A 19,606-nucleotide genomic window follows, 5' to 3' on the forward strand; every position below is an offset into this window, starting at 1 on the left:
ATCATGACATCAAAAGTAAAAGAGAGACTGATTGAGATAGGGAGTGGATATGAGAATGGAGTCTCAAAGGGGAAAAGGGGGGAGGGAGAGTATTTCCATGGGGTATTTTTTATAATCATGGAATTTGTTAATAAAAATTTGGGGGGAAGAAGAAAAATGGTCTTTACTTTAGCTACTTAGAGAACCAACAATACTGTTCAAGAAGTTTTTATGGAGCTAGGAATGTAGTGCAGTGGTAGAGTGCTTGTCTAACATGCCTCAGTGAGGCCCACCTTGCCCCCAAAATTTTATTTCTGAAGGTTTCATTTATGGACATATTGAACCACAAACTCTTAACTATTTTTTGATGGGACTAAACCAGTGTTCTTTAAAATGGGCAGGGAAGGGTTGGGCTGAGATGACTCAGCACTTAAAGGCACTTGCTTGCCAAGCGTGTTAATGTGCGTTCAATTCCCCAGTAACCAGATACAAAAATTGATACATGTCTCTGGCATTCGCCTGTAGCACCAAGAGACCCTGGCATGCTTGTGTGAACACACATGCACAAACCCATGTGTAGATAAATAATTTGGAGATGAAGTAACAAAAGAGGATTATGGTCAAAATACATTACATACAGGTATGAAAACTGTCATTTAAAAAAAAATGGGGGGGCTGGAGAGATGGCTTAGCGGTTAAGCGCTTGCCTGTGAAGCCTAAGGACCCCGGTTCGAGGCTCGATTCCCCAGGACCCACGTTAGCCAGATGCACAAGGGGGCGCACACGTCTGGAGTTGGTTCGCAGGGGCTGGAGGCCCTGGCGCACCCATTCTCTCCCTCATTCTCTATCTGCCTCTTTCTCTCTCTCTGACGCTCTCAAATAACTAAATAAAAATAAACAAAAAAAATTAAAAAATAAAAATGGGGATGTGAGCACCAGACATGATGGTTCACACTTACAATCCTAGCTCTTGGAAGGCTGAGGAATCAGGATTACTGTGAGTTCCAGGCCAGCCTGGGCTGCAGTGAGAGTTCTATGTCAGCCTGGACTAGAGTAAGACCTCAAAAAAAAAAAAAAAAAAAGAGAGCGAGAGAGAGCAAAAGCAAACTTCAGCATGGTGACTCAACTGCACTTTTAGTTATGGCATTTATGTCTATGAAGAAGAGAGAGGGATTGTGCCAACCCCTTCTTCTATCCCAGCCCTGGGATTTAGGATAAAGATGATGTTGATCAAAGTATGCAAAGGTGTGATGAGTACACATCCAAAATAAAGGCAATTTGAACAGGGTTGAGAAATTTTCTTTACCAAATATTCTGGATTGTGGATTAGCAGCTTATTTATTTACATCCTCACATATTTGTGAGGAAGACAAACGTATATTGGTGAATCTGAGGAACACGTTTTAATAATTAAAGAACAAAGAATTTTCATGAACACACATATTCCCAGCCTCTAAATTGATTTAAAATTTGTGAAACACAAACCTTTACGGCAGAACTAGAAGTCTGTTCCCACCAGGCCCTCATACCTGATAGCAGCCAATCCAGCTCCTTCAAAACTCTGAAGAATTAACTATATCAAGAGTCATCATTTTATGCATTTCATATTTAAACAGCAAATGCTACAGATTTAAAAAAAAAACTCAAAGATGTTTAAATTCATGTGCATTTCCCTAGCTACCTAACTTTTGGCCAGAAGAATATTGAGTAGTTTGGTAATATACTCCAAATCTCTCTCTTTGACAGTTTTATCACCAAGGACATTAATATGGCAAATAAAAATGTGACTCTAATGATATATACCAACTGATTTCCCTACGATAAATTATTCTGCAATGTAAACTTTCTTATCTATAATAGTATACAATAAAGTTCTCTTTTCTACTAGTTAGACATTGAAATACTAGAATAAACTATGTTGATTACTAAAAAAACTGAATTATATAAATGAAAAGATTATGCATGATTTTGGTTCTACACCACAGAAACTTTCTGTGAGAATATAAGAAAACTTGCTGTGATCTCTTAATTCTCTTTACCATCTTTTATAGTAGCAATAATTTCAATACAGTAAAAATTTACTGGGCTAGAGATGTAGCTCACTGGAAAGTAAAATGAATGTTCAATCCTCAGAGCCTCTCCCCCCCCCAAAAAAATTATGTGTGTGTGTATGTATGTATGAACTTTTTATACTATATGCATACATTTATATGTATTAGAATACTTCCATGCTTCCTTTAGTCAAATCTTTCGTTTTTATGTTGTTTCAACTTATAGCTATTAGTCTAGAAAGAAGTTTTCAGCTGTAATGGAAAAGTGCAACCTTTTGCTAGTTTGATGTTTGGGGTATTTTGTTGTTGTTGTTTTTGTTTTTTTGAGGTAGGGTCTCATTCTAGCCCAGGCTAACCTGAAATTCACTATGTAGTCTCAGCCTGGTCTCAAACTCACAGTGATCTCCTACCTCTGCCTCCCAAGTGCTGGGATTAAAGGTGTGCGCCACCACAACCGGCTGATTTTTTTTTAAGGAAGTACTGTTCTTTTTCTAAACTTAGCTAATTTTTTTTTCAGCTTTTAAAAGGAACTGGATCTACTGTAAACAGATGTTAAAAAGCACAGAAGAAACAGACTTTTAGTTCTATACAGAGTCAACATGTTCTTATAAAACAATCTCAAAACACGCAAAAGAAATCAGTTAGTCAATTTCTTAATGTGGATTTAAAGTGAAATATATCTTTAAAATATATTTTATCTCATACAATTTTTAAAACTAGATTGAAACTCCAAATTCCAGAAAAATATTCAAAGTCATTTTAGAATCCAGTGGATCTGAAGTGTACTACATCAACTTATCAGTATGATTATAAAAATGTTCACTAATTCACAATTAAATCCACAGAAACTGTTAGAAAATGTCTGGCCACACATGAACAGTGAGCAGGGCCAATATGTTTCTTTGCCATTTTTAAAGCTGCCCTGCCCTTAGTCAGAACACTTCATTCTGCACTACTGAAGCATCGAAAAGATTGGTACACAAGATTAATGGTGCCTAAGTAAATTCATAGAAGAAAAATATCTGAAACTATAGTACAGTACCAGTATCTTCATTTAAATCACAACCTTCCATTTTCTTTTTCTCTTTGTGAAACTATATCAACCTACTGAAGACAATGTTGTGCTGGACTTCAAATACCATTTTAAAAGATGAGATGTATCATGTGAGGCAATAAACCTCTAAAGAACAGATAAAACTTCAGAATGTATGTGTAAAATATTCCTTTACCTAAAGCAAACACAGTTAGCAACCTAAAATTCCAATTTTAAAAACTATAGTTGGACAAGCTAAAATTATAAAAAACAATTCATATTAATTTACTACTAATCAATACCTTTTCCTATTAGCTTATCAGTCAATCTTTCATCTTTCAAAATAAAAGTTTGAACCAATTTTATATAGTTACAAAGTGTATGATTTGAGAGTTCGTAAAAATATACTTAATAAATTTTGAACATTACTTTTAATGCTTTTCATTAATATAAGAGATTGTCTTTACATAAATACTGCATTAAAGTTTTACTACTATTTTCAATGAATTCAAAGTAAGTATGAGATTATACATGTAGGAAAAGGTTTATAGTAACATGTTATAAACAGAAAAGAATTTGAGAACCTTAGTGCTTTCTAAGATCATTTCATACATTTTTCCCTCTGAGCAAGTCTTTAAAAACATTTGCTAAACAGAAACTCAAAAGTAATTTTCGATCCATAGCATGGTATTTAAACTTTTTATGTGCACTCAACAAAACAGTTTCAAACTGCTTCCCAGACTTGAAGCCAGGGCCCATTTTAGGAGGTAATATTTATGGATGTATTCAATTTTAAGAATAATCACATCTAAAATATTGAAAATGTTTAAAGTTAAAAGTATGTCTTTTAAACACTCCTAAAACAAACCCTCAAATCATACTCTTTTCAAAATAACTTTGCCAGCACTGTTCATGTTGGCCAGATAACACCCTGGTTTTCTTTAATAAAATAAGATGAAATGCATACCAGCAGCGACTACAGCTGGAGGAGGCGAGCCAGCCTCACCACCGCTTGTCTGACTCATTGATGCTACAGATGTTTCTCTAGATGGAGGTAACTGTAACTCCTTTGGGAGTAGATCATAAACAGATTCTGTGGGGAGGATGAGAAGAGAAAACAAAATTTAAAAGAGTGTCAGTGAACATCCTAATTACATATGCATGAAATAAATGTATATTCTCTTGCTATAAGTATTCACAAAAATTAATCCCATATCAAGAAAGCTAATGAAGATTTACTAGCAAATAAGTATAATTTTTTTTTGAAAACTGAAGAATGAGATTTTTATTGAGCCAACTGTTTTTGTACTTTTATTTTTAGATTCATTCCTTATGTTCAAGATCACCTTTAGAAAAAAAATTGTTACATTTTAAAATGTAAAACCTGGGCTGAATGTGGTGGCACAAGCTTTTGATGCCAACACTTAGGAGGCAGATGTCACAGGATCTCTCTTAGTTTGAGGCCAGCCTGGAGCTACAGAGTTCCATGTCAACCAGGGCTACAGTGAGCCCCTACCTCATGAAAAAAAAAAAAAAAAAATTAAATAAACCTAGACACAATAGAAGAAATGTCAAATAATCCAAGATAATCCAATATTTTCCTTTATAACAGTGCCTGTGATTTGTCATCTTTTACATATGAGATAGCATACACTAATGAATATCAGCTTTAACTTGGCTTAATTATTCTAGTACTTGTCTTTTTCTACATAATCTACTGTTTGTGTACATGTGTGGTGCATGTGTGTATGTATTTTGGCAGGTATGCATGCATGTGTGTGAGCACATGCATATGTAGGCCAGAAATGGACATCAGTTATCTTCCTCAATTGTGTTCCACCTTACTTTTTGAGACAGGATCTCTCACTGAACCTGGGACTCAACCATTCTGTTAGATTAGCTAGCCAGTGGATTCTCCTACCTCTGCTTTCCCTCCACTAGAATTATTCATGTGTGTCACTACACCCAGCATTCACATGGTGCTGGGGATCTGAATCAAAATCCTTATGCTTGCATGGCAAGCACTTGACCAACTCAGCCATCTCCCCAGCCCTAGAAAAGGGTATTTTAATCCAATGCTATCACAATTCATTTTTTCCTTCCTAAAAAGCTTAATAGGAATATCACAAGTCAAGAAAATGCTCTTTCAGAAATCTCTGACCCTGGAAAGGCACATATATCAGACAGTCTCAGATAGCATAATTGATAATTGACTATATTAATTATTATTACAGGGTTTTAAAAAATTTTTTCAAGGTAGTCTCACTTGCTCTAGCCTAGGCTGACCTGAATTGAGTATGTAGTCTCAGGCTAGCCTCTTAACTCACAGTGATCCTCCTACTTCTGCCTCTCAAGTGCTGGGATTAAAGGTGTGCGCCACCACTCTCAGCTATTACTACATTTTAAAATCAAGAGCTTTATTTTAACATAAACACTGGGCTGAAGAGAAGCCTTAGAGGTTAAGGCACTTGTCTGCAAAGCCAAAGGATCCCAGTTCAATTCCCCAGGATCCACACAAGCCAGATGCTCAAGACAGAGCACTCATCTGGAATTTGTTTGCAATGGCTGAAAGCCCTGGTGTGTCCATTCTCCCTCCCATCAATAAATAAATTAAATAAACAAACACTGAAGATGTCCCATTAGCTCCCCCCCTACAAAACTTTTGCATTTGAAACATTGAACAGCTTATCCATTTTTGTAGGTTACAAAATTCCAGTTGTATAGTGATGAATGGTTGAGAACGTTTTGCTTTATTTTTATGTAGCTGAATACTTGCTGGAAAAATTAGTAGCTAAAGGCTAAAAGTAAATTTTAATTTCTGCACAGAAAAGACCATTAACTTAATTGCCCTTGTTTAACAGGTGGAATTAATTCTCCACGAAGTCAAAATGGAGTGGGATGACAACAAGCTCACAAGCACACAGAATGTCTGCTCACACTACTAGCACAGATCCCAGCAGAGAATATATGGCTCATACTAAACTCACCATCTCCATCCAACTAGAGACTCTCTCTATGCAGCAAGGCAAAGAATAACCACTCTCAACATAAATGTCATCTCCATGAAGGAGAATTCAGTAAGGGTTAAATCAGACAAAAGATAACTGCAAATGCTACAGAAATAACTGCTGGACATTTAACCCTAAAATCTATGACATTAACAATGCATGGGTTGAATCTCATAAGCAGTTAGCTTTTTCTGTTTATTTGTTTTGTTTTTGAGGTAGGCTCTCACTCTAGCCCAGGCTAACAGCAGTGATTGGTGCAAACAGAAACCATTTGCATGTGAGATGTGCTGTGATTCATGTAAACACATCCTCCTCTAGCTACATGAGCAGGCTGCTCAGTTCACTTGGTGAGTCAACTGGGAGGTACCATCTTGTGATGGCTCCCTTCCCTACTAATGTTTCAACATTAAGTCCAATAAAATGCTTCTTTCCAGCAGTCTTTTCTCACCACTTTTAACAATGAGGACTGAGATGTTAAAATAGAAAAAAGGAGCAGATAACTGGAAAAACCAAGCATTAAATTAATCCAAGAATCAAAAATATTTATATTATAACACAAGAAACACCAAAAATCAAGAAAATATAAATCCACCAAAAAATATTAATGCATCAGAAATGACCTCCAATAAGAATGAGTTAGACTTAGTAGCAGAGGCCAGTAAGTTAAAAAGGAGACATAAAGGGAAGAGAAAGGAAGGGAGGAGGGTACTTAATAGGTTGATATTGTATATATGTAAGTACAATGATTGTGATGGGGAGGTAATATGATGGAGAATGGAATTTCAAAGGAGAAAGTGTGGGGGGAGGGGAGAATTAACATGGGATTTTTTTATAATCATGGAAAATGCTAATAAAAATTTAAAAATAAAAAAAAATAAGTTAGAGGAAACGCCTGAGAAAGATTTCAAAAGAATGATTATAAATATGCTCAAAGAAGTCAAAGAAGAAATCAAAGGAATGAAAGACACAAGACACAAATTTAATGAAATAAAGAGTTCAATACAATACATAAATAAGGAAATAGAAATAATAAAGAAAAACCAGTCAGAATTACTAGCAATGAAGAACACAGTTAATGAAACAAAAAACTCTGTAGAAAACCTCACCAGTAGAATGGATGAAGGAGAGGACAGAATATCTAAACTAGAAGACCAGGTAGCAAATCTAATACAGTCCCACAAAGAGAAAGACAAACTAATAGGAAAGTATGAATGGGAATTTCAAGATATTCAGGATACTATGAAAAGATCAAACATGAGAATTCAGGGTATAGTAGAAGAAAAAAGAATTTCACTCCAAAGACATAGTAGGTATTTTCAATAAAATCATAGAAGAAAACTTCCCCCAAATTGGGAAAAAGGTACCAATGCAGATACAGGAATCCTTTAGAACACCAACCAGACAAAACCTGGAAAGAACCTCTCCTTGCCACATTATAATTAAACTACCAAACATACAAACCAAAGAAAAAATATTGAAAGCAGTTAGAGAGAAAAATCAAGTTACCTACAAAGGCAAGCCCATCAGGATCACACCAGATTACTCAACTCAAACTTTAAAAGCCAGAAGGGCTTGAGTGATGTATTCCAAGTTCTGAAAGATAACAACTGTCAACCAATGTTACTTTATCTTGCAAAGCTATCCATTCAAATAGACAGAGAAATAAGGACATTCCACAACAAAAGCAGGCTAAAGGAATATTTGAAGACAAAACCAGCTCTACAGAAAATACTTGAAAGAAAAAAAGGAGCAGAGACAGCAAAGCAGAAAACTGTCTGCTTAACAACTGAAGAAGAGGTATCTGGATGGTTCAAAAGTGGCGGGGGGTGGGGAGTGGCTGAAGAGATGGCTCAGTGGATAAGGCGCTTGCCTACAAAGTCTAATGACGGGGGCTCAATTCCTCAGTACCCATGTAAAGCGAGATGCACAAAATGGTGCATGTGTTTGAAATTTGTTTGCAGGAGCTAGATGCCCTGGTGTACCCATTCTCTTTCCCTAATGGGTGTAGCCTTTAATCCCAGCACTGGGGAGGTGGAGGTAGAAGGAGGTAGGAGGACTGCTGTGAGTTCCAGGCCAGCCTGAGACTACATAGTGAATTCCAGGTCAGCCTGAACTAGAGACCCTACCTTGAAAAAACTAACTAAATAAAGTGAGCAGGGCATCAGCAAGGGAGACAACAAAAGCAGAAAACTGAGGCTAAATGATGCACAGCTATAAAGAGACAAAAGAGAAACTGCAAGTGCTGAACACTGGAAGATTTCCAGAGAGCTGTTTAGCTTTTAGGGCTAAGGGCCTCCAATATACCGTAGGCCTGGGTATTCTAACACTGGCCACTGTCAAGAGCTAAGTAATTTCATCTTCCTAGGCCTACACAAGAGCTGTCTGTTAACACTTTAGAGCTGAGTCCTACAACCTGAGGCTTGCACAAGAGCTGTACCACTAGATGGTGCTACACGCAGCTGTTCCTGCCTGCCTGGTGCTATCAATTGCTGTCAAGTGAAAAGGAATACAGAAGTTACCAAAAGGAGCACATGAAGACCTCTTTCTTGTTTATCCTTGACTTCTATCAAGGGAGAGAAAAAGGACTCAGTCAGATTATTGGTAGCAAGGGTATGAGTAAAGAAATTAATGTGGGGGTGGGGAGGGAGGGAATTACCATGGGATATATTTTATAATCATGGAAAATGTTAATAAAAATTAAAAAAAAAAAGAAATTAAGCTGAAGGGAGAGCAGAGGAAGACCAGCCTTAAGGACTAGGGCAAATAAATAATTAAGAAAGGGAAGGTGGAATGAGATTGCCCATTCCAGGCACTCAAAGCAAATCAATGTTTCCCAAGTCAGTTGCAAAGGCAACAATGTAAAACTGAGTTGGCAGGTATGTCTTCTTGGTCATGTTCTATAAGCTAATTGATCCATTCATGTTACTGATTACTTCTGGGTCAATTCAGTCCTTTATTCTTAAACACTGGGTGTGAAGGAGTGGAAGAATTTCTGACTGCATCAAGCTATAAAAGCATACAGAAGCCCCTAACCTGAGAGCTTAGACAGTAAGAGAGAAGGGGAAATTTTACAACTTAATAATGTACCCTATTTTTTCCCTTCACATTTAGGCATTCTGTGTCCTAAGTACTGACTGCCCAAATCCTATCTACAGCTTCATTTCCAGGAAAAGATTTCAAAACCCTGTACTTCCTCACTTTCTCCAGTTGAGTTTGGGAAGGTAAACCAAAGGGAACAGCTGGGAAGAGACAGATGATTTTCTTGTTCTTCTCTCTTAGCAAGACAACATTAATAATACAATTACAATTATAACTTACTGAGCATTTTCAAGAACCAGGCAGTATGCAAAAGCTCATTTTACTTTTTTCATCTAATCTCAAGAAGAATTTCCTATGACAAGGACTTCATCATAAAAATGTAGATTATTATCATTAAAAATGAAAAATATGTGATAAAACAAAATAATGAGGCTGGCAAGACGGCTCAGTGGTTAAGAGCACATCCTGTGCGAGTATGAGAGCCTAAAGCCTGAGAGATGGAGGCTCAAGTTCAATCCCCAGAACCCACATAAACAGCAGTGTGTGACCACAAACCCATGTGCACCTGGGGAGCAGAGACCCAAGAACTGCTGGACCACCTGAGAAAACGCCAAGCTCCAGGATCAGTAAGAGACTCAAATAAGAATGCGCAGAGGACAGACATAGTGACACATGCCTTAAATCCCAGAACTCGAGAGGCAGAGGTAGGAGGATCGCTGTGAGCTCAAGGCCACCCTGAGGAATTCACAGAGAATTCCAGGTCAGCTTGGGCTACAGCAAGACCCTACCTCAAAAAGAAAAGAGAAAGTGAGAGAGAGAAGAGCTAGAGAGGTGGCTTAGCGGTCAAGGCACATGCCTACAAAAGCCTTAGGACCCAGGTTCAATTCTCTAGGTCCCACATAAGCCAGATGCACATGGTGGGACATGAGTCTGGAGTTCGTTTGTAGTGGCTAGAGGCCCTGTTGTGCCCATTCTCTCTCTTTCTCTCTGTCTCTAATAAATAAATAAATTAAATAAATCAGAAAAAAAAAATGGGCAGAGGAGCAAAGAAGCAGGACATTCTGTTGTTCCTTCTGGCCATCTCAAGCAAGCACACCAACCACAAACACATGTGGCGCTGCATGGCTACATGCAAGTGTCTTACACCACACACATACACATACACATACACATACACACTCACTCACTCACCACCCACAGGGGGGAAAAATGAATGATAGAAATAAGATTTAGGGGCTGGAAAGGTGGTTCAGAGGTTAAGGCACTTCCCTACAAAGCCTAACAACCTAGGTTCAACTCCCCAATACTCACATAAAGACAGATACTCAAAGTGGTATGTGTTGGTTTGCAGAGGTAGGAGAGGCCCTGGAACATCCATTCTCTCTCACGCACTCAAATAAGTAAACAACTTTTTAAAAAGAAAATACAAACCAAAATTATCAAAAATTTCATTTCCTTTATAACTTTTCTCAAGAATATGATTTACATTCAGGTAATAAAAGCTGTACACAGCTAATACTACTGACATGTGTCTATGCACAAATGAACAATAAAAGGAGAGAAAGTCTGGAAATAAGATGTTCCTATTCCTATTCAACTGTCAAGCCAGCAACTAAATGGTAGTATCTGTGATAAAAGGATGTTACTTTGTGCTGGGAATGCTTCAAAAATGTTACAAAAATTAAACTAATGTGCAAGAAAGAGTATTACTCAAATAATGAATGTTCCTTGGTATCATATATAAACACTGTAATACTGAAAAATCCATTTGCTAACATATCCTATTTTGAATGAGAGTTTAACACTCTAATGTTATTATTATTATTTGGCTTTTCAAAGGAGGGTATCCCTCTAGCCCAGGCTGATATAAAACTATGTAGTCTCAGGGTGGCTGCAAACTCATGCAATCCTTCCACCTCTGCTTCCCAAGTATCGGGATTAAAGGCATGTGCCACCACACCTGGCCCCCTTACTATTTTTTATTAACGATAAATTAAGCTACCATTAGACATCTGAAAGCCTGCTTAAAACTTTCCCAAAAAATGTTTGGGAAACAAATACCTTACTTTCACCTTTCCATAAATGATCACAGTAAGCTGCGGGAATCCCAAGCCAAGAGTTCACCAAATACTCTAAAACAAAGTGCATGATTATCTCCAATGTGCCAACTCAGTTCTACGCTGAAGAGAGCAAGCATTCATTTTGTTCAGAAAACACTTCACGATTGACAGTCATCATATTTGGCATCTCCACTGGAAAAATATATTGGCTGCAGGTCAAGTGGATATTTTGTTTCTGGAAGATTATATAGTCCAAGAATAACTGGTGGGTGGCACTGTGTTTTAACAAATTTTTCAGCTTTTAAATGTAAGTCAATTCACTAGTCTACCTTTAAATATTTATTTCTTTGTATCACTTCTTCCAGATAATATTTTACTATGGTTTTTGTAAAATAAATATAGCATTCTAAAGATTTTTTTGGTTTTATTTATTTATTTATTTACTTATTTCCAAGCAAAGAGAGATTGAGAGATACAGAGGAGACAGACATAGAGAATGGGCATGTGAAGACCTCTAGCCACAGCAAAAAAACACCAGAAACATGCACCACTTTATGCATCTGGCTTCTGTGGGTACTGGGGAACCAAACCTGAATCCTTAGGCTTCACAGGTAAGTAAGTGCCTTAACAACTAATCTCACTGTTTTGGTTTTTTGAGATAGGGTCTCACTCTAGCCCAGGCTGACCTGGAATTCACTATGTAGTCTCAGGGTGGCCTCGAATTCACAGTGATTCTCCTCCTACCTTGGCCTCCCAAGTGCTAGGATTAAAGACATGTGCCACTATGCCCAACTGGAATGTTAAATAATATGTAACTAGCATACATCACATGAGTTTGAGGAATAACAAAAGTAGTAAGTTCCACAGATAATTTAGTATAACATATCAAATTTTTCCCTTAGGCATTACTTTTCACAATTATTTAACATGAAATACAGAATGAAATATATTACTCATGAATATATATATATTATATTCATTATATTATATATTTATATATATTATATATATTCATTATAATATATAATATATATATTCATCCTTAAATACATAGGTAGTATGAGGCCAGCCTGGGCTAAGAGCCCATTCTCAATAAGTATCTGCAATTTAAGTTTTCTTTATGCATCTGAGGAGATGGCTCAGCAGTTAAGCATGCTTGCCTGCAAAGCCTTCCAGGCCAGGTTCAGTTCCCCAGTACCCACATAAAACCAGATGCACAAAATGGTGATTGAATCTAGAATTCATTTGCAGCAGCAAAAGGCCCTGTCATGCCCTTGCTTGTGCTTGCTCATTCTCTCTCTCTCTCTGCTTACAAATAAATAAGTAATATTATAAAAATATAAATAAATTTCCTTTTTTTGTTTTTTTGAGGAAGGGTCTCACTGTAGCCCAGGCTGACCTGGAATTCACTATGTAGTCTCTAGGGTGGCCTCGAAATCATGGCAATCCTCCTACCTCTGCCTCCTGAGTGCTGAGATTAAAGATGTGCACCACCACACCTGGCTCCTTTATTATTTTTCAATTACTTAAGTCTGTCCTATATGAAACAAAACTCTTAAATAATAGAGGATACATGTATCATTAAGTGAAACATATTTATTCACCGTTTCCAGAAATTTTACATGAATACTTTTTAAAATTTTTTAATTTATTAAAGATATAAATAGAAACAATGAGAAAGGGAGAACCTGGCCTCTAGCTTCTAAAAACGAACTCCAAATGCATGTGGCACCTTGTGTATCTGGCTTTACATGGGTACTGAGGAACTGAACCAGGGTTTTAGGTTCTGCAGGCAAGCATCTTAACCTTTGAGCCGTTTCTCCAGCCCTAGTTTTAATTTTAAGAGTGTCAAACTTGGGGACTGGAGAGATGGCTAATTGGTTAAGGGCATTTACTTGTAAAGCTTGACGGTCCGGGCTTAATTCCCCAGTACTTACGCAAAACCAGATGCACAAAGGGGTGCATGCATTTGAAGTTTGTTTGCAATGGTAGGAGGGCCTGGTGGGCCTATTCTCTCAAATAAATAAATAATTTTTTAAGAAAAGAATGTCAAACTATAAACTAGTACACATCTGTAATCCTGGCACTCAGGAGAATTATGAGTACCAAGTCAAACCACGTATAGTGACTGATACTTTTAATCCTAGAACTCAGGAGGCTGAGGCAGAAGAATCACCATGAGTTCAAGACCAGCATGAGCTACAGAGTGAGTTCTAAATCACTCTGGACCAGCGTGAGATCCAGCCTCAAAAAAAATTTATTTTTATTTTTGAGAGACAGAAAGAGGCAGATAGAGAGAGAATGGGCATAGCACTGCAAAAGAACTCCAGATACCATGTGCCACCTTGTGCATCTGGCTTACGTAGGTTCTGGGGTAATTAAACATGGGTCCCTCAGCTTTGCAGGGAAGCACCTTAACTGCTAAGCCATCCCTCCAGTCCCTCAAAATTATCTTAAAAAGAGTAGCTGGGCATGGTGGCACACACCCTTAATCCCAGCAGAAGTAGAAGGATCACTGCGAGTTCAAGGCCAGCCTGAGACTACATAATGAATGAGGCAGAATGAGGAGAGCAGTTGTGTAAAAAGCCTGCTGCTGTGTGCAAGTCACAGGCTAAATAAGATGAAGAAGGCATGTTCATGGACAGACAGCTCAGCCTGGCATGTTGGGGTTAAGTAGAGTAAGGAAGACATCCATCGAGGGTGAAGCAGCAAAGAGCAGTTTTAGGTTCAGTATCAAAATCCTAACAGGGGGCTGGATAGATGGGTTTAGCAGCAATTCTTGCCTACAAAGCCTAAAAATCCAGGTTCAATTCCCCAATGCCCACATAAGCTAGATGCACAAAGTGGCACATGCACCTGAAGTTCATATGCAGTGGCTAGAGGGCCTAGTACACCTATTCTCCCCCCTCCCATAAATAAATAAAATATTTTTTAAAAAATCCTAACAGGATGAGGAAAACAAGAGGCTATCTGCCTATTAGCATTGTCCAAAGTGAGTGTCAAAAGACAGAGTTGAAGTTTAAATGGAACTAAAGAAAAAATTGTACTGTAAGTAGGAACACAGACTGCTATTCCATATTGTTTCCAAGAGAGGGAAAAGAACACGTAAGATAAGTAAAATGTTTATTCTATTTGGTGAAGAAATTATGCATATTTGACAGCATGAAGAAAAGTGCCAGCTAATAAGAAAAAGCTTGGGTATCAAAGAATGGAGAAGAGATTTAGTTAAGAAAATACCATCAAGCTGTCACTGTGGTGTGTGCCTGTAATTGCTATTCATGAGGCCAAATAATTCTTATTTTACTTAATATAGAGCCAAAGAGCAAGAGTGGTAATACTGGCAATTTCATTACAGTTTTATAAATGTTCTGTTTTTATTAGTAGTTATTTTTGCCTATTTCTTACTGTAACAAATTTATAAACTACTTTTATCATGGGTATTTACATATAGGAAGAAACAAAGACTATAAAACTAAGCACTCCCACTAGGTGTGGTGGTACATGTCTTTAATTCCAGCACTCTGGAGGCAGAGGTAGAGAGATCACTATAAGTTCGAGGCCAGCCTGAGTCTACAGAGTGAGTTCCAGGTCAGCATGAGCTAGAGGGAGACACTATCTTTAAAAAAAAAGAGGGCTAGAAAGACAGCTTAGCAATTAAGGCATTTGCCTGTGAAGCCTAAGGACACAGATGCGATTCCCAAGTACCCATATAAGTCAGATGCACAAGATGGTGCATGCATCTGGAGTTCATTTGCAGTGGCTAGAGGTTCTGATGCACCCATTCTCCCCCTGCCATAAATAAATAGTCAAATTGTTTCAAAAAGAAAAAAACTGAGCATTCCCAGTGGTTTCAGGCATGCAATGAGTGTTGGAACCAGAACGACTCCTCTGTTGGACTGACTGTCATCTCATAGTAACCCTCTGTTTCCCAAAAGTGACCCAACCACCCTTCCCAATGATCACATTCCTAAAATGACCTGGACCATTCATCCCCATTATCACTTTCCTTGAATAATCCAGACCATCCATTCCCATTATCATTTTCCTGCAATGGCCCAAACCACCTGTCCTTAAAGTGGCCCAAGCCCTGAGGCCAGGTGGACCTCCCTGCAACCAAAGAATTCCTATCCCCCCACCAATATGTATCTCCTAGTCTGCAGGGGAGGTGGCTTTTGGACCTGCCTGGTCAGAGCCCTTCTTAGGCCTACTAGATAAAACCTGCTTTTCCTAACAATGGGAACCTTGGAATGTGTCCTCTGCAGCTAGAGATGGTGGGGGAGAATACACCAACATTGTACTAAGAGGAAGCTAATGGCATTATGACTGGCAAGTTACTTAATAGAGGAAGGCAACTCAGATAAATGGTGGAAACAGCTATCTGCCTTGTGGAGTTGTGTTAGCAATAACGTATACAAAACAGTTAAATTTTTACTGTATTAACTAGAACCTCTAATAACACAAATGAAAGCCACAGTTCCTGTACTCAAAAAGATATGCAGTAAGGCCACATGTGGTAGCCTTTAATCCCAGCACTCAAGAGGCAGAGGTAGGAGGATAGGTGTGAGTTCCAGGCCAGCCTTGAAGGAGAACAGGAGAAAGCTAGCTTCTTTTAGGCAGTTTCAGTTAGAATTTGAGGCCCAGAGAGAACCAGGAGATGCCACCCCACATGTCTCCTTACAGTGGCACAATAGGACTGTTGGCAAGAATGGAACTCACAACTGATAGAGAATTATTTATAGCGCCCCTGCTGTCCACAGTCTAGCATGCTATGGCTTTCACTACCCAGGTGGACTGGCTCTGAAGCCCGCCCCTTCAAATCTACAAATGAATGAGGTCTTTCCTTTTACATACCTGAATCTGAATACATTTCAAAATTCCAGCTCCTCCTTAGCTTTCTCTGGATTCTGTCTGTCTGTCTCTCCTTACTCATTTTTGTTTGTTTTTGTTTTTGGAAGTAGGGTCACTAGGTCACACTAGAGCAGACTGACCTGTAATTCACTGTGTAGTCTCAGGGTGGCCTCGAACTCTCAGCAATCTTCCTACCTCTGCCTCCAGAGTACTAGGATTAAAGATGTGCGCCAACACACCCGGGTTGTCTCTCCTTACTCTTGCCACAAGGATATTGAGTGAGTATGGCCTCTACCCTCACTCAGACTGGCTGGCTGCAGGGGAGAACATAATATTGTTTCTTGGTCCAGGGGAAGTTTCTGCTTGCCTCCGCTTTACACTTTGGGGTAACATTGCACTTTAATTAAATGTATGATTTTCCTCTGGTCTCTAAATCTACCACATGTGTATTTCCCCTACACTCCAGGTCCACCACATGGATGCTTTCACTAACTCTAAGAATGTTAGCTGTGTAACTTCTCTAGACTCAGGAGTAGTCATGGGTACAACTTTCTTTACTACTCTTTTCTCATCTGAAGTTCTTGGTCTCTGCTTTGATATTTTCCCTCTGCTATTTTTCCGAAAGCTCCTAACACTTGCCCTATTAACTTTCTTCCATGGGGAAGCACATGATGGTTCCTACGTGTGTTTCTTCTAAACCTACCCACACTTACACCTAAGTTTTGTCTTCCACATGTTTGTCGCTCTAGTCCAGTCTTTTCTTAAAATCCTTACCTTCTCTTAAATGAACCTTATGAACACAGTGTTTTCCACATGAGTGTGTGTTTCCTACTCCCACATTTATGACTCTTCTGTAGCCTTCTTCCCAGATCACAATTTCCCTTAAATAAACTCCATAATTTGTGATTTCTCCATAAATAAACTTAATAATTCCTAATTTATCCTTCATGAGTTCATTTTATCAATTCTTTATTAGTAGAACAGGATCTAAAATTGGGGTTCATAAACTTAAGGAGACCTCTCCTAACCCCCAAATTTTTATCAGCTTGAGACTACATAGTGAATTCCAAGTCAGCATGGGCAAGAGTGAGACCCTACCTCAAAAAAAAAAAGAGACACACAGTAAGGAGATATTGCTAATATGCTGCCTATAATCATGCTCATTGCAAAATGACCTTAATTTCACTTCAAAATACACAGCCTTCCTTTAGCTGGTCTTATATTTCCTACAGTACATATGTACATATCTGGGTAACAGAAGTACTCCCTCTGGCCTGTACAGTGTCTAGAATATTGTGAATTGTCAACATTGAATAATCATATTTTACATAAAAGTACAGACTTCTGTTTTCTAACAAATCACAAGATCTGACAAGAAACTTGCATTCCCTCAAGAAAGCTGGAGCTGCCAGCTCCTGTGCTGCTCTTCAGTGGCAGGAAAGTATCCTTCAGCTAATTTCAGCTATTTACATTGTTAGCATCTTCTATACGCTTAGATTGCAAATCTAATACCAAGATTGCAAGATTGAGGGGCTTTTTTTGTCTTATATGAAACAAAAGGAGAGAAGACAAAAGATGATTCCTTTCCAAAAGAAACATTTTGAGCTTAAAGACCAAAACAGTGAGTAGTTTCACTTTTCTTGATCAGACACCTTCCCTAGAGGCAAATAAAATAAAAATAATTGCCTACAATAAATAAAAGAGGGCTGGTAAGTACCTGATCTTCCACACATTAAAACAAAGGTGCAAAACAACAATACTTCCTTATAAAAAAAAAGGGGGGAGGGAACTTTCATATAATTTAACAAATTTAACAATCTTAAAGAGGTTCCAAGAATTCAGTAAAGGCTAAACAAAAACAAAAAATCTTAGGGGTGGTGGCCTATACCTGTAACCCCAGAGAGGCTAGAGGACCAGGAATCATCCTTGGCTGCATGGCCAGTTCCAGGACAGCCTAGGCTACATAAGACTTCATTTCAAAAAATAAAATTGGGCTGGAGAGAAGGCTCAGCAGTTAAGGCACTTGCCTGCAATGACTAACAACCCAGATTTGATTCCCCAGAACCCACATAAGCCAGATGAACATGGTGGCACATGCATCTGGAATTCATTTGTAGTGGCTAGAGTCCCTGGCATGCTCATAATCATTCTCTCTAATAAATGAGTAAATAATTATTTGTAGATGCTGAGCATAATGGCAAATCCTGGTAATCCCAAAACTAGGGAAGACACCTTACAGTGCTGTAAGTATAGCTTGATGGACTATTCTGGTCAGAGTTGAAAGGCCTGAATGCAGTACGAACTATGGACTGTGAGGTTTGGTTTAAGAGGGTGAGAAAGAGCTTTGCTTGGACTGGGCTGGAAGCAGTTTGTGTGAGGCTTGCTGTTATGTCCATGTCCTAAGAAGTTGTGCAGGGTCGCTTTGCATAGAAATGAACTGGTGTGAGCAGAGGGATATGGCACAGAAAAAAAAAAAAAAAAACGGGTGAATTGCTACCACTTCAGCTGCAACTGAGAGAAAACAATCTTTGAGACTGGGCTAGCTGACCTGCACTGGGGCAACAAGAAGAATGCAGACTCTTCTGAAGGGGCCTGAGTGCTCAAAGAGTGTCCTGTTCTTCAAAGTCTGCTTTATTCCCCCCTGGATTAACAAACTGGCACCCTATCTGGTATTGTGGTAAGAAATGCAGGAAAGAGGGCTGGAGAGATGGCTTAGTGGTTAAGCGCTTGCCTGTGAAGCCTAAGGACCCCGGTTCGAGGCTCGGTTCCCCAGGTCCCACGTTAGCCAGATGCACAAGGGGGCGCACGTGTCTGGAGTTCGTTTGCAGAGGCTGGAAGCCCTGGCGTGCCCATTCTCTCTCTCTCCCTCTATCTGTCTTTCTCTCTGTGTCTGTCGCTCTCAAATAAATAAATTAAAAAAATAAAAAATAAATAAAAAAAAAATAAAAAGAAATGCAGGAAGGAGAGGGTCATTGAGTTTGCAACACAGTCTTGTGTTTTGGAAATGGCCATGGGCAGTGTGAAACAGGTTTGCTGGATGCCTGTACAGAGACCCCATGGGGCCATGAGGATGAACTGTAGACTGCAATGGAGACCCAGTGGAGATGTCAGGATCACAAGATGGCTGCCACTGAGAGCTGCCCACCCCTGGTGAAGTTTTCCAGGACTGTGAGTAGCCTAGCTGGGGGCATGGAATTTGAACTCCAGAGACTTGTTGCTGGTTAGAATTATGAAACTTGGAGATTTGTCACTGACTAGAGTTGTTGGACTTGAAGCGACAGAATTTGATGTTTGCCCTAATTGTTTTAAATCTTGTACTGGTTGAATATTTCTTTGCTATGCCAATGCCATATTTTGCAATGTGTTTATTCTGTGCCATTATGGGTTTGGGGGGAATTTTTTGGTATTATGGCTCAAAGATCTTAAGACTATGGGGATATATGAACATCACTGGAATTGATAAAAACCATGGGGACTTTTAAAATTGCATGAATACATAGCATTTTACATCATGTATAGTCATCAGTTTATGGGGACCAGGGGCGAAATGTGGTGGTTTGATTCAGGTGTCCCCCATAAACTTAGGTG

The 19,606-nt window shown here is 38.7% G+C and overlaps 1 protein-coding gene across 8 annotated transcripts in view; it reads right to left on the reverse strand.

The window, feature by feature from the left end:
- The window catches only part of Nfat5 (nuclear factor of activated T cells 5), a 139,460-nt gene that overhangs the window by 80,980 nt on the left and 38,874 nt on the right, over positions 1–19,606 (reverse strand). For 3 of the 8 annotated variants that reach the window (XM_045146784.1, XM_045146766.1, XM_045146748.1), the window contains exon 1: positions 4,031–4,159. Coding sequence is in view for 2 of the 8 variants with exons in the window: in XM_045146745.1 (XP_045002680.1) it covers positions 4,031–4,156 (126 nt within the window). In the remaining 6 variants the exon portion in view is untranslated. Of the gene's footprint in view, positions 1–4,030; positions 4,160–19,606 lie in introns of those variants that run through there. The other 5 variants (XM_045146770.1, XM_045146778.1, XM_045146756.1 and 2 more) reach the window with 2 other exon arrangements.

This window comes from Jaculus jaculus, chromosome 1, assembly GCF_020740685.1.
Source record: "Jaculus jaculus isolate mJacJac1 chromosome 1, mJacJac1.mat.Y.cur, whole genome shotgun sequence".
NCBI lineage: Eukaryota > Metazoa > Chordata > Mammalia > Rodentia > Dipodidae > Jaculus > Jaculus jaculus.